This window comes from Erpetoichthys calabaricus, chromosome 4 (genome assembly GCF_900747795.2).
Source record: "Erpetoichthys calabaricus chromosome 4, fErpCal1.3, whole genome shotgun sequence".
NCBI classification, from domain to species: domain Eukaryota; kingdom Metazoa; phylum Chordata; class Cladistia; order Polypteriformes; family Polypteridae; genus Erpetoichthys; species Erpetoichthys calabaricus.
The window spans coordinates 283,317,753-283,333,452 of record NC_041397.2 but is presented as its reverse complement, the minus strand read 5'-3'; the positions used below and the strand labels follow the sequence as shown (position 1 = coordinate 283,333,452).

The window sequence follows — 15,700 nt, the reverse complement described above, 5'->3', positions numbered from 1 at the left end:
AAGACTGTCGAAATTACCAGTTCCAGGCAAAAGAAAACAGCCAAAGAATTGCCAGAGAAGGCAAAACAAAGAAGTTTCTGGCCTTGGCTTAGAGGAAATAATTCAAAATGTGAAGATCAAGGATCAAGGACAAGCTGTAGAGAGTGGAAGGGAGATGTGTCACTATCTTGGTACATTCAGAGATTAAAGGGGCAAAATATCAGGTAACGGTGCTCTCAATTGATAAACCCACAGGCGGACCATCAGCATTGGCTGCAGAGAGCCAGGTAGCAATGCCTAGCAGGTGAACACCGGTGCTTCTGTTTAGCCATAGTTTAGGTTTAAATTGTCAAACATCTGTGGTTATTTTTAGAGAATGTATAGAGAAGCTAAATTGAATGAAACAGCAAAAATGCAACACTTTAAATTGTTAAACCACTTTGCCCTACTTTTTTCACTTTTGTGCAAGACTGGTAACATTATTTTAAATCTAATTGATATTGATCATGCTAAACGCTGGGACGTACAATATGCTTTAATAATGAATGTGTCACATTTTATACAGAATACAGTAGTTAAGGAATAGGCTACGTGAAATGTTACTTTAGTTGATTGTTCTCCAAAATGTAATAAAATTATAGACACTGTGAATCAAAATCACTCATTCTGTCTATCCATTGTCATGGCTTAGATGTAGTGAATCTATTTTTGGCAGCCATGGATTAACCACTAAGCAAAATAAGCACATGCTGAGGTCACTAAGGGAAGAAGGTCACCACAGAGTTTTTACCTGTTAACTGTCATGCTCTGCACTTAACTTTTTTCACTCATATTTATGATTGTGTATATCTACCATGTTCATCTTTTATCTGCATTGTTAAAAAAAAAAAGTTTTCTTTGGTTTGGTGAATGACTAAACTCTAAAAGTTTGGTTTGAAGGTGTCATCAAATATTACATTTGTTTCATTTCAAATCATAAACACAGCTTTTAACTCATCAACTAATTTGTTTAATGGACCCTTAAGTTATTTATTTTATTATTTCTTTTAACACTTATTTCCCTGAAGCCTACGAAAAAACTCGCAATCCATCTTAAAGTCCTTCGCACCTCTCCTCATCAGCGTCTTTTGTTTTGTAAATGTGTTGATCAGCACAAGCAGCCTGCTGTCCCATTCCCGCCTTGACAGAGCTCAACTCGGGGAAAAAAGTTCTCCCAGCTCAAGACTCCTTATTTGCGTGTAAGGTGAGGAGCCAGGAGTTGAATAGGATAAATAATATAGTATATCGTTATTTGGAATACATGCATTTCATATGTGTTCCATGTCTACAAAGATCTGGGTAAGTGTAGGATGAAAGGAAATGTGAGGCAAGAAATGCTGAACATATAATTAAAGCAGAAACTTTTTCCATGTTATACTAATAATGACGTGAAGTGTATAATGTGTGAAGACTTTACTCCAAAAATCAAATAAACACGTGCACTTTAATTCAAGAATATAACCAAAGTAAAAAAAAAAATCATTCAATTTACATGTTGCTGTCAATGAGTTAAAAACTCAAACTCAAATGTCAATCGTCAGAAAGTTCATATGCATTCTTGGATGGTGCAGAGGTAAGAAATGCTGACTTATAACCAAAAGGTTATGGGTTCGAGTTCTGTCACTACATGTTTTGAATAGTAAGCTGCTATTATTATTACTATAATATAATAAAAGCATGTATTTGATTTGAGTCTGTATCACCCAGTTTAAATTTTGGTAGCTTGTAAAAGTTAGCACTTTTTTATTATTCAGTTTTATTCTGTTAATGACACTCTCGTGGTACAACAAACTTGCCTCTCCCTCTCTGAGTTGATGCCGTTTATCTCCATTCTTTTCACAAGAGCAGTGATGACCACCGTAACAACAGACAGCTTCTTCACAGCATTTTCGCTGGCTAACTGACTGCTGCACCGCAACACAACTCTGCTTGGCACCATAAGTAAAACGGGACTTCCACCTGCAGCTAAAGTCACTTTAGTGCGCAAGCAATTTGCCACACTAGTGTTTAGATCTGGCAGTGCCATGATTTTTCATACGAACAAAGCAAATTTACTTCACCCATCCATATCTTAACGTCTTGTCAGTTAAACAATGAAATGGCAGAAGAAACACCATATTTGGGTTGTGCTTAAGGCATCAGTTGTCCGAAGTCCTTCAGGAGTCTGTCCTTTAACCATTACTTTTTCTGATTTCTATTAATGGCATTGATTTTGGCATAGTTAAACTTGTGAAATTTTCAGATAACACTAAAATTGTGATTGGCAGACACTGAGGAGGCAGCAAAATGAATTCAAAAAGACCTGAAAAATATTCAGAACTGGGAGAACACCTGGAAAATGTAGTTTAATGTAGAATAGTGCAAAGTGCTACACATGGACTAAAGGAATATCAATGATAACTACACGATGGGACACACTATCATACATGAAATAACCTCTAAAAAGGATTTTGGGGGATATGTTGATGCAACATTTTCTTTGAGTAAGCAAAGCACAGAAGCAAGTAAAATGGCAAATAAAATGTTAGGTTGTATCGTACAAAACTGTTGGATGTTACGCTCAAACAATATAATTCACTAGTAAGACTGCATTTGGAGTATTGTGTGAAGTTTTACTCACCACAGTACAAGAAAGACATAGCAGCACTTGAAGCTGTCCAGAGGAGAGCAACAAAGTGCATCTGAAAACTTAAGGACATGTGCTACTGTGACAGACTCAGAGAATTAAACTTAGAAAGATATGGAAGAAGATGATCTGCTGTGGCAACCCCTAACGGGAGCAGCCGAAAAAAGAAGCAGAAGAAGTCTCAGGCAGAGGAAACTCTGTGGAGACCTAATCCAGGTTTTCAAAATTCTCAAAGGTATTGATAAAGTACTATAGACCCAACATAATTCTTTCAACTTAGCGATGAATAATATACTTGAAGATATCAGTGGAAATTAAGGGGAAGTACATTTAGGACTGAAGCCAGAAAGCACTTCCTTATTCAAAGATTTAAGAGAATCTGGAACAAACTAATGAGACATGTAGTTGGAGTAGAAATCTTGACAACTCTTAAGAAGAATTTAGATGAGAAACTGAAACAGCTTAACTATTAGATAAACAAATGAGCATGATGGACTGAAAGGTCTGATCTTGTTTTTCAAATTTCTTATATTCTTGTGTAGTTAGGATGGCTCATTTATCACCTCCTGTAAGAAGAGTATCAGTCATGGCCCATACCGGAAGGATTATATTTCTATTCTCTTACTATCCTCCATACCTTAACACACTGTTATGAAACTTGGCTGGGGTTCAAATTCCTTTTTTATGTCTTTTTTCTTCATTTTTGGTTCTTTTGTGTATGTTAATATTGTTTCCTTTTATCTGTGTATCTTCTATTATGTCCTATGTGTTTTGTGGATGGTTACCCAAGAGGATTGGCCATCTGCCCATCAAGACATAGCAGTACATGCATCAGAGGACTTAAGGACATGTCTTACTCTGACAGACTCAGAGAATTAAACCTGCTTAGCCTCGGACAGAGGATACTCTGTGAAGACCTAGTCCAGGTATTTAAAATCCTCAAAGGCATAAATAAAGCAGATCTAGCAACATTCTTGAAACTTAAGGGTGAATCGCTTACTCAAGAACAACAATGGAAATTAAGGGGAAGTGCATTTAAAACTGAAGCCAGAAAGCACTTCTTTACATAAAGAGTGCAGTAAGGAGTTTGTGGGTTCGCTTCCCGGGTATTCCCTGCGTGGAGAGCATTTTGAGAAGTGAGAAAAGCGCTATTTAAATGTGAAGAATTATTATTGTTATTGTGGGCCTCTGGAACAAACTACCGAGAGATGGAGTTGAAGCAGAGACCTTGACAACCTTTAAGAAGAATTTGGATGAGAGATTGGGACAGCTTAGCTATTAGCTAAACAAACAGGCTTGATGGACTGAATGGTCTCCTCTTGTTTATCATATGTCTTAAGTTGTTATGTTCAATCAAAGTTATATGCATGTCTTTGCCATGTGAGGAGATATACTCTCATTAAACTGCATTTCATATTTTCGTTTGAGTTATAATTAGGAAGCAAATCAATTTAATAAAACATTTTGATTTTGTGTTCAGGATATTTTATACATCACATTTATTTTATATACATTATTAACTGATGTTACCTAAAACAACATGGCCCCCTCAAAACCAAGCTTACAAGTTTGTAATTTTAATTTATTTCCACATGGCACAGTGCTTTGTTCTTGTTGTCAGGTCTTTGTCTGTTGCTTCCTCAAGTCTATCAATAATACAGTACAGGTACAAGGTTGTTTCTTATGTGTGCTACTGAGCTTCTATTTTGCTTCCACATTTCTTAATTTAATTCTTATTTTAAACCTTTATCTTTGTAAACAATCTTGGAATGTTAAATTCACAGAGAGGAGGGTTTAAATATTGAACAACTCCATTTAATACCATCAATCTGTTGTCTTAACTCAAATACTCTGTTTTTAGAGTTGCAGTAAGTTGGACACTAGTGTACCTGCAAGACACAGATCCATCAAAGGGTGTAGCCATACCTACCAGACCAATTTGGACTTACCAGTCAACCTAAATATTAGAGAACATGCAAACTCATTACATACAGTGATTGGGCCCAGAACTATAGAGGAATCTAGAAAACCAGTGCTAATCCCTCCATACTTACATTTTAAAATGTAATACCCTACTATAGATGAAAAGCCTAGAACTGATGTTTTATGTCTTAATCAAGAGAAATTAAGCTGAAAAATTCATAATTTCTCATGTACTGTTCTTTAAGTATTCAATGTTTTGTCTGTAATCCTGCATCTATCCATAGTACAAATCCTAATTACAATTGCGTATTGCGTGTGACCTTAACTGTAACAGGACTGTAGTTTTCTGTGCAGTAAAATTATGACATGTGAACATTAAACTGTCTATTGTAACTGTTATAAATCTGGGTTTTTCAAATATTCAAGGCTTATTATTTTGTGCATTTGCATCATAGGAAACATATTTTTGGGATCTCTTCCTTCAAAAAACTCTTTTCTAGCAGCAGTCCTGAGTACAAGAGAGCAATAGCGTTTTTTGGTTACATCCTATTTATTGAGTATTACTTTTGGTTTTTTTCATCTCCCATGTATAATTTTTTCCATTTGTGCATCTGCCCATCCACTCAGTGTTAGGTGGTTACTGTTCCTAATTGGGTGCATTTAGAAAGAGGGAGAGTTTAAAAAGAGACACATAAACAAAAGGACACGACCACTTACCAATCCTAAGAAGGCACTAGGTTTTTTGTCTTTGCCATTGGGGGTGGCTACTCCATTCACCACATTGTAACACAGTTTTCTTCATTTGCATCTGACTCCTGCTCTCAAGCAGGACTCAGACTGACAACAGTATGATCACATACTGTTCTAAAATGAAGCAAGGAAATAAATATTGTTGTGATAAATAATATTGACAGCAAAAACAGACAATTGGTTAATTTTTCGAAATTGAACTCAGTATATTTTCAAAGTTGCTCTTCAATTATTGTGTTAGTTTACATACACATAAAACGTGCACCATCTTCTTTAACAACATTCTCGCATGGCACAAGCACATTTATCATTAACATCTCCAAATGTAATGGAAACCAGTAACTCAAGCCAATAATTGTTAGTGTTTGCCATCTGTTGCCTCTCCTTTATCTGAATCCATTTTAAATGTTTAATATTAATGGCTATTTTTGTTGTTTCATATGAAGCACGTTATTCAGCTGCTGCCCATATGACTGTGGGTGTAGTGCTGGAAATTGAGGTACCAGGGTAAGCTAATATGATAGGAAAAAAGTTAGCTTTCACAGATGGCAGAAGAACAAGAGCTTCTTAAATCATTTTCAAATCAATAAAGTCAGACAATTTGGATTCAGATGGTAAAGTTGGAGGAAAAAAAAACTTTTTGTTGTATTTTCTGTATTAAGTTGAGACAATAAACAATAAACTATATTTTCATAATTGTTAAATTTCACCTTCATTTTACCTCAAAACACTAGCTAAAATGTACTTTATGTTTGAAGATGAAAGCAAAGTTTGAGATAACTTGCTTTGCTGTAAAAGACAGCAGAAGGTAAACTGTTAATAACAGGGTGACCAGATTCTCCCTAACAGAATATGGAAGGGCCCCAGTGGGGAAGTGGAGGGTTACTGGGGAGAGGTGGCTGGGGGTGTTGTTGTTTAAAAATGTTCTATACAAATACATTTACACTGCTCGTACACATGACAACTCTAGAGCATGAAACCAAACAAATACAGCCTGCAAAGCCACTCATATAAGGTACTTTATTATTTGTGGGCTTTCAACAACACATTATTTACTTGCTGGGTGGCATATTATTATGTTACAATGCCATCTACCACTCTGACGTTGGTTGCTCATACACTAACTCAACTGAATTAGAAGGCCCAGCCAGTATTGTCACTTGGATCATATTTTATGTTTTGGTGCTGAATGATATGTGAACAGCCCTACACTTGCATAAATTGCGCCTACTACAACTATTGGCCTACCTGGCACACTTACTGTTTTTGACATCTTTATATTTTTTGTTATAGATATCCTGAGTAATATCTCTGCATCCTCCACGGGAAAAAGAACATCTACTTCCAGATGTTTGGCAAACCAGTTTGTTGTTCTCTGAATCAAATTCCAACATACATACATATAGGAACTCAAAAATACATGGAACTATATACAACTTTTAATCACCCTCAAAGTACTCTTGTGCCTCATGTGTAATGCCATGCATAGAATTCACACTAAAACATGATGTACAGACAAATCTGGAAATGTTCATATGCACAAAGAAATCCAGATACATAAAACTGTGCATACCCAAATTCCACGCACTTCCCCTTCATAAATCCCAATAAACGCAAAATTTAACACACATGCACGCACATTAGTCCCACCCTGATTCCATCCAGTATTTTGCATATTTGAATATGCAAATCAATATAAATAGCCCCTTCCTTTTGGTGTTTTGTTAAAAGACAATGGTTAAGGAATGTGGAAAATAGATGAATTTCAGGGAATGTGAAGTGGAGGCAAGGAAAAACTTACTATTTGTTGGCTTAAGCAGTGGTATAAGCAACAAAAGGAAGTTGATGGAGTGATACAGCATGATGGAGATACTCGAAAATTCAAGTTCAGAAAGTTGCACAGTGCCCGAAATAAAAAAGTGGTTAGGTATCAAAGTTGACATGAAAAGGAGAGTCACAGCGGCACCATCTGTTTATTCTGTTTCAGAGAATATTACAAAAGCTGGTCCCCATACCAAGGACGCAAATCCACGTGGTTATGGTGCTGCTGTGCCAAGCACGTCTTCAGGCACTGGCTATGCTGAGTGACCATCTGGTTGTCTGCTGTCAGACATTGATCTGGAGTCAGAAAATGCAATAGTGGATGCTGTGAGAGATGTGGCCAATGGACTAAGGAATATAAGGGCTGTACTATGTGATATTGACTACAAATTAAATGAACTGGTTAAAAAATAAATGCTGCATTTGATTACCTATTTTTGCTAATTACATTCAAATGAAGTTGCATCACTGTGCAATTTGGCTGATCATTTGGTGGATCAGGGTCAGGTTCATCATACTAAATCTCTTCAGGTACAGGCAAGCCATGATTGTGTGCCACATTGTGCAGCATGCTACATACTTGCACAACGTGACACACTTTCTGTGAACAAAGAACATTTATAGAGTTGAAATCCTTTCTATTTACATAAACAAATTAAATTGTCTGAAGGTGCCTTTATACTGTATGTCTGCACCAAGCACCACAATGGATGGATTCTCTGTTCTTTACATGGCTCTTTGAGGTGCCTCGCTATCCTTAAAAGGATTGCTTGCCTTTTGCCCCACTATCTGGAAAAAGCACCTGCGACTGTGCAGAGTTGCCTTTTTTTATAGTTGATGTAATGCCAGCTCATGCTTTTGGTGATTCATCTCTGGCTGATTTAACTTGTCCACCACTGTTGTAATAGCAATATACGTGGAGTTTACTGTTCTGATTACATTTGGAAAACCAGATTTTGCTGTCAGCCACAGTGTAAGGAAGTCTTCCATAGCTGGATGACAGATAATACTATCCTATAAAGATGGTATGGTGTGATTCAAAGGAGCAGGTAGAGCGCAATCCCTCAAAATATGCCTTTGTAAAGCTGGCGCCAGTTCAGCACACAGCTGTAAAAGGAATAGCTTTTGGAAATTGAAATCGACTTAGAAGCCAGTCATCATCATCATCTATAAATATTCACTCTCCTCTAATTCTTCCATTTACAATGTCTTCTAACAATGCTAAAGCAACCATGGTATTTAGAATAGTTTGGCTATTCTGTGCATTATTGTATTGTTACAGAATGATTACAATCAACTGAATTAAATTTGTAAATGACATGCAATTAATTTCGGTATATTTGATAACACCTGTGTCATGGATGTGAATATGTAAAAGAAGGGAAATGATACAGAAACAGTAGCACTGCTTCAACACTGGGAGCCACCAGTTTGCAAAACTGAGCAGAAACCTGCATACACATGGTGTGCATGGCTTTACATAATGTTTGGTTTTTATACACCTCAGAGTGTGCTTGGAAGTGGGCATATGCAACATTTTTGTGCGTACGCACTGTTCATACATGAGGCCCCTTGAGCCACAATGCACTTTGCCCAGCACTTCTGCCATTCCTGTTAACATTTCCTGTGCTCATCTTTTGTTACCATGTCTAGAGTTTTCTGTCTTCTCTGTTTTGTCCTGGATTTCTTTCATGGTAGCAAATCATCCCTTCAGTCCAAATATATCTGATTATATTCATTTATTTAAGTAAGCTTTTCATAGTTGTATATACTGTAGTTGTATACCATCCAATAAAACATTTCTTCCTAAAGGTAGCACTCTCTTCTTTATAATTTAATTAATAATATAAATTTAGAACTGCTGTCTAGACCCTTCCTTTAATTTAGAAAGATTTTGTCATTTTATTCTTTTACTCATCAAATAATGTAACCACATCTCACTTTATTGAAAAAAGTTTCATACTGACTTTAGCTGAAAATTTCATATAAAATAATAAAAAACTGGTGAAGGGTTATGTTTGTCACTATCCTTGTAGCAGTTACCACAGAATATCCCAAACTCAGAGATGCAAACTTGTGCCTTTGAAAGTAAACAGACATAAAGCTAAAAGCCTGCTCTTGTGTGAAATTATTTGCCTAGTCCAGGAGAATAGCATTGATAATTGTGTAAAACAGCTAAAAATAAGAAACTGGAGACATGTTTCATAAGAAAGAAGAAGTAACTGAAAATGTGATTAAAAGAAACATGTAAACAACTATTGCCTTGGTGCTCTCTGTACATTTTAATATTGTAAATGATCTCTTTCTATCTTTTTGTCTAACTCTTCCGCAAACATGGAGTACTGCGAAGATTCTGAATAAACTGCCCGAGATTATTATAGTCAATTTTAATATTGGGTTGTATGTTCTGCATTACATATCTATTTATAGTGTAGTCTAGGGATTTGAGGTGTTCCACATGCATTTCAGTATTAAATTTGTGCTAATCTGTTACTCCAATAGCTGTAAATGTGTTCTTATATTCACTGGAGGCTTAGTAAGAGTTTCAGAAAACACCTACTGTGAACAGAATAGCTGAAAGAGAATGAAATCAAAGGCCACAGAACACTTACTGTTCATTATGGGTTAGTATTATATTTGAAGTATGCATGTTAGGGTCATTGCCAATTTCCATGTTGTTAGATCACAATATAATTAAAATAAAAAGGACACCTGTTTTCATGCAAAAGAACAAGCTCCTGATATCACAATGATGCTTTCCATCACAGATGTTATAAAAACTACAATTTAACAAAACATGGGTTAATTTTCATGCTGCATTATGCAAAGAAAAAAAGAAAATCATTATTTGTTTACTGAAATAATTTAAGGGAAAATAACAATTAAAGTCATGCATATGTTTATTTCTCATTTTCATTTTTTGCTGCTGAAAGGGAGTAAATTCATTTATAAAGAACATTTATTATGTTGTTCGCTTCACACGTATTTTGAGATAACCTTTAGCTTATCTCACAAGGGAACTGAAGCCATCTATATGCTAATATGGTTAGAATAAAATGGCTTAAAAATAATATATAGAAAAAAATGAAGAGGTGCACATAAGTATGCTCTTCAAGGTAAAAAAATAAATCACCAAAAATCAAAAGGTTTATTTTCATGCATCATCATCGAGCTTTTCTTTCGTTTTTTTAAAAGAAAAAATACCTTCATCTTCACTGCGCTCATTATTGGTTATATCATCTGCTTGTTTCTTTGTGTTGGCTCCTAAGGTCAACGGGAAAAGAGTAGAGGGGGAAAAAGAGAATTCAAAAAACAGTAGGTTTCTTAAAAACATTTCGTAAAAAGTGCATTCAGAAGTAGTTCAATTTAAAAAAAAAAAAAGTCTGATTAAAACTGTAAAAAATGCTGTGTTCGTAAAAAATGCACACAAAAAAAATGAAAACATGAGCTGCTATGATCTTGATTAAAAGGAAAAAAAAAACGGGCTGCAAAATTATTGTAAAAATGATCAATACAAAAGCAAATGTACATAAACAAAAATCTATAAAAGAATGAAAATTAATAAAAATTTCAGTAGAAGAAAAACAACCAGGATTTTTTTATATATAAAGATGAATGGTAATAAAACACAAATGGTTATTTCTTTAGAACCCAGGATACTTTCATAAATACACCCAAGCTCAGCACACCCTAAAATAGTCTGCATTGATGAATTGTCAAGATATCACATTACAGAATTTTTTTTCAGGCACAGGTTAAATCAGTACACTAGTGAGTACATATTTTAAAAGCATGATAATGCTAGAATACATGAACTGTTATATTTAATCACATTGATTCATTTTCTGCCCTTGCTTTTAAAATAAACTAAGGGGAGTCAAATCCTGTCCGAAGATATCGGGGGAAAGGTTGGAATGGCAATCAATTGCAGGATAACCTCATATGCATTTACACTTATTCATAGTTGATCAAGTTTTAAAATAAAATAATTTACCCTTCTTTGGAATCTGCAATGAAATCTACAAAGGAGTTGGAGCAAATTTCACATAATGATTTATCCAGGAAATGCCTTTAGATCACATTACATCCATACTGTATATATGTCAGTATACACTTTACATATGTGAGTGTGCGTAACAACCATGCTTTACACACTTCAAATTGGAAATCTACACGATATTTGTACTTTTCCACTTCATTTTAAAGTTAAGAGAGGAGCAAATATAGCAGAATAAGCTTAAGTGTTGACAATGCAGAAATAATGTAACAGATCGGAGCTCAGTTCAGGCACTTCATAGCAAAACAGCACTGTAAATAAAGAATAGTCAAGAGTCACCATAAGTGATTGAACCCAAGATGGATGTCTTTTTATTTCAACAAGCCTGAAGGAGCCAACCACCTAAATGTACTTGATCAGTTCATCATGGCTAATTGACTAAAATAACAAACCAGCATCTAAAATAAGGTGGGTTAATTTGCTTAACATAGTTTAGGAAGCATTTTAGTTTCCACCAATCAATATAAAGATAAATGGTATAACTTAAAACGCATCTATATCTTAAAATTATCTAACGGTCTAAAAATACTTTAGCAAATTAAATCACTTTAGCATATACACAAACATTTAATTCTAAAGAGAACCTTCTTCTTTATAAATTCTTGAAAATAAAATGTATTTAATTATAAATATCTCATTGCTCCCTTGGTGACTTTTTTAGTTTTACAGGACAGATACACTCAGAACAGTAATAAATTCATACACAAATAACAAAGCACACAAGGATACTTTTAGGAATTTTTCTGCTACATCACACAGACATGACTCAGCACAATTCGAACACATCATCCACAGAGTCAGAATTGGAGTCCACCAGTCCACACACAAAACTACTGAGTCCTGAAAAAGAGTAAAGATTACAACGGCAATCCTGTTCTTGAGTATGAAAGCATAGCAATTTTATGGTTGGGCAGTGTAATTTAAAGGTTTTTATTTCAAGTGCGAAACTGGAATTTCAATTAAGTTTCAGGTAATCTTTTTCTTATCATCCTTTAAATTATTTCCTTTAACAGACTTTCCTGAAGCCTCTGTGCCACATGAGGACTAGAAATGCAAAGCTGTATAACAGAGAACATTTGACCTGAACTGCTAGGATCTGGAGAGGTGACTCTTGATGGCCATATGCATAACATAAAATGTTGTAACATAACATAGAATTATTACATATGCTTAATCCAAGGGTCATGAGGTGTTTGAGTCTATCACTGCAGCATAAGGCACAGGTCCAGAAACAGGCCAGGTGCCACACGCCCACACTCACATGCTTGTGTCTGGATCTTTATGACATTATAAAACAAGCAGTTTCAATTGTATTTAAAAAAAATGGTTTCATTGTCATGCTTATTTTAGTAAAATTGACATACCCAACCAGTTTCATTTACTTTTCCCAGGTTAAGTTTGATTTATTTTACATCAGCTAAGAACACCTAGTTCAGACATGACCAGATATTTGATATTTATTTTTAATACAGTGTTCATACCACCAAAAAATTCAGAATGCTATACTACAGTTCATACTGACACATCTTGTGGTTACAATGGAGAAATTTCAAGAGTTGCCAGTTTTATAAACTATGTACATGCAAAATGCACCGAGTGGTACTGGAATTGGTAGCTTCTTCTTACAGCCATGTAAGGGAAATGGTGATTTCAGATAATGGATAAAAGGATGGGCTGTATTCACATTTTCAACCTACATTATTTTTTTTTACCCGCCTGCTTTTAAATAAGCAATGATTTACTTAATGCTATGTTGTGAAACTATTTGTTATTTAATTATCTGAAATTCTGCGGTGGGTTGGCACCCTGCCCGGGATTGGTTCCTGCCTTGTGCCCTGTGTTGGCTGGGATTGGCTCCAGCAGACCCCCGTGACCCTGTGTTCGGATTCAGCGGGTTGGAAAATTGATGGATGGAATTATCTGAAATTTTAAACTATGTATTGCTTACAGAAGCAAAGAAACAACAAGAGCATAGGGTGAGTTTCCCAAAAACAATAAGCGTTTAGAGATTAACGAGTAACTTTATGATATATATATATGTAATGTACATGCTACTTCATTCATTTTTAATCAGATATTTTACAAATGAATATAAGGTACGTCTTTGTTAAACTTGTCCTAAAAGCATAAAAAAGTCTTTTGAAAAATAATTGACTGACATCACTTTTATCATGTAGTGTAATTTTTGCAACAATCTCTGATGGGTTGAAATAAAGTTGCTTAAAGTAATATGAAGTAAATGTGGCATCATAAGTTGTTAAATAATTATAACAAAGCCTAGAAATAGGACCAGAATCAAACAACTATTGTTTCTAAGAAAAACACAAAAGAAATGATAAACATGATCCATAAAAATGGAAGAGTTTGTTCTTCTTTTAGATGTCAATGCAGTGTCGTTGTTTACTAAAGACAGCAGCCGCTTTCTGGCAGTGAGACAGAGACAAGTGTGATGAGATTATGAAGAGAAGAAATCTCAGAGCATCACAACATAACTTTGCTCTCTTTCAGATACACAGAAACCACCTAGATAGCTTTGAGGCAGTTTATATTCATTTAATTTATGTAATCGGTTTTTACAATTATTAAATGAAAATGTCATTTTATGTAGTTAATGCTCCCGCACTCATTTGGATAATGCATATTGTGCTTATTTCTCAAATTTATATGGAATATTTCCCAGGTCTAATTAAATGCAAACCAATAAACAAAAGAAAATCATTTTGTAAATATATTGATCTTGATGATGGCCTGCTTAGCCTGCTATGCACCCTCTACTTTAAGATCGGGAGTACTGACATTTCTAATCTCCATCCTTTCTTCCTCTTCTTCTTCATTTGGCAGGAGTACATAACAAATTCTGCAGCATTGCACAATCAACTATCATAGCTCAGCACTGCTAAGGTAAAAATCTGATGTTGTCTAATGATTTATAAAGACAGTGGAATCGTATTTATTCATATACCCATAACAGTCCAAAACATTGTGGTTTTGCTGACGTGCTCCAGACACTTTGCTGAGGACGCTTTGCTACAAAATCCACAAAACATCCTTGGTGATTGCAAAGCTGAGAACCATTACAATAAGTGTAACTAGTCTCCAAAAATCTGGGAAAAAGAAGATAACAGCTACAACTAAGTAAATTTAACTTAAGTAAAGTGTATGGGCTGGGTTAATTCTGGTTGTCAGAGACAGAGGTACAGAATTCAGGGGACATCCTTCTGTGTAGGTTTCCTGTATTTCCATTGAAATGTCTCTCCTCAAGCATACCATCCTCTAATTCCTGTCAATTCCTTTTTCTTTTTAATCTGCTTCTCTACATAACCAGTAGTAGTAGGGTATTGTACCGTGTTAGCCATTACAGATACAATGAGAAGTCAAGCAAAACGACACCTTTTATTGGTGAGATGAACTGATTACAAAATGCAAGCTTTTGAGGCAACTGAGACCACTTCTTCAGGCAGGTTAAGAAGGGGCCTCAGTTGCCACGAAAGTTTGCATATTGTTATCAGTTCAGTGAGCCAATAAAAAGTGTCATTTTGCTTGACTTCTCATTGCATATATAACCGGTTTTAATACAAAAATGCCTCTGTTGAAATAAAGTTAGCGGTAACCTTACAATACTGATTCTTCAATCTTTTTATTATTTGTTTCTTAGTAACAGTCTCCATACTGTGAGGCAGCAGCACTACCACAGTGCTACCCAGCACTTCAAAATGGTTATATTTTCAATAATTATTTTCAGTTATTCATTACTATAGCTTTGATTTTAACATTTGCATGCCTGCTGTTAATTACATGTATTTTTTTTATAACAAAAGCCTTATTAATTACTAGAAGCAAAAAAGCCTTGATCACATAATATGTTATTATAACAGTTATAACTGCAATTAAGAAACTTGAAATCGGAAAACAAAATTTGCCTGAAACTGCAAAACCTTTTTTTATCTATGTTTAACAACACATAGAAATGAAATTAAAAAACAAAAATAAAACTGGAAGACTTTTCTGAAGCAAGCATTTGAGGAAGCTGAAGCCAATATTTTTTTTCCGTGATGAAGAAGTCCGATCCAGTATTGCTTCTTTAGACACCCGATGATTTATCTTAGTATAGTTACTGGCTTGCTTTCATTTTTCACTAACAAGATGACAAACAAATTGAGTAGTGGCTGTTCATGTAATTATGATACATATGCAGCATGATATGCTGGTGATGCTGACAATATATTATAAAACTTAGAAAAAAGAAAGCTGGCTTTTATTATTGCTTAAAGATACTCAGAGTAAAATTCACATATGCAAAGTGTGCTGTTCAGAAAGCTGTAAAATAACATAATCAATGCAACCAGTAAAAGACACACATGTTGGACTACCATAATTCCCTGTTGCCATCCAACTCATTTTTTCTTTTTCTACAAAAGATGGGGCTGTCCAGATATTATATTCCATCATACACTTTCTGTTGGCTTCTTAATACTACTTTGGTCCATTTCAAAAAGTGTGTCCTT

General features: G+C 35.0%; 1 protein-coding gene across 2 annotated transcripts in view; it reads right to left on the bottom strand.

Annotated features, from left to right (window-relative positions):
- Window positions 1-15,700, bottom strand: part of nlgn4xa (neuroligin 4 X-linked a) — a 553,330-nt gene that overhangs the window by 358,431 nt on the left and 179,199 nt on the right. Inside the window, exon 3 of one of the 2 annotated variants that reach the window (XM_051927218.1) lies at window positions 10,343-10,402. The exons of the other annotated variant lie outside the window; for it this stretch is intronic. Within the exon in view, the coding sequence (XP_051783178.1) occupies window positions 10,343-10,402 (60 nt within the window). The remainder of the gene's footprint in view (window positions 1-10,342; window positions 10,403-15,700) is intronic. 2 annotated transcript variants of the gene reach the window in all.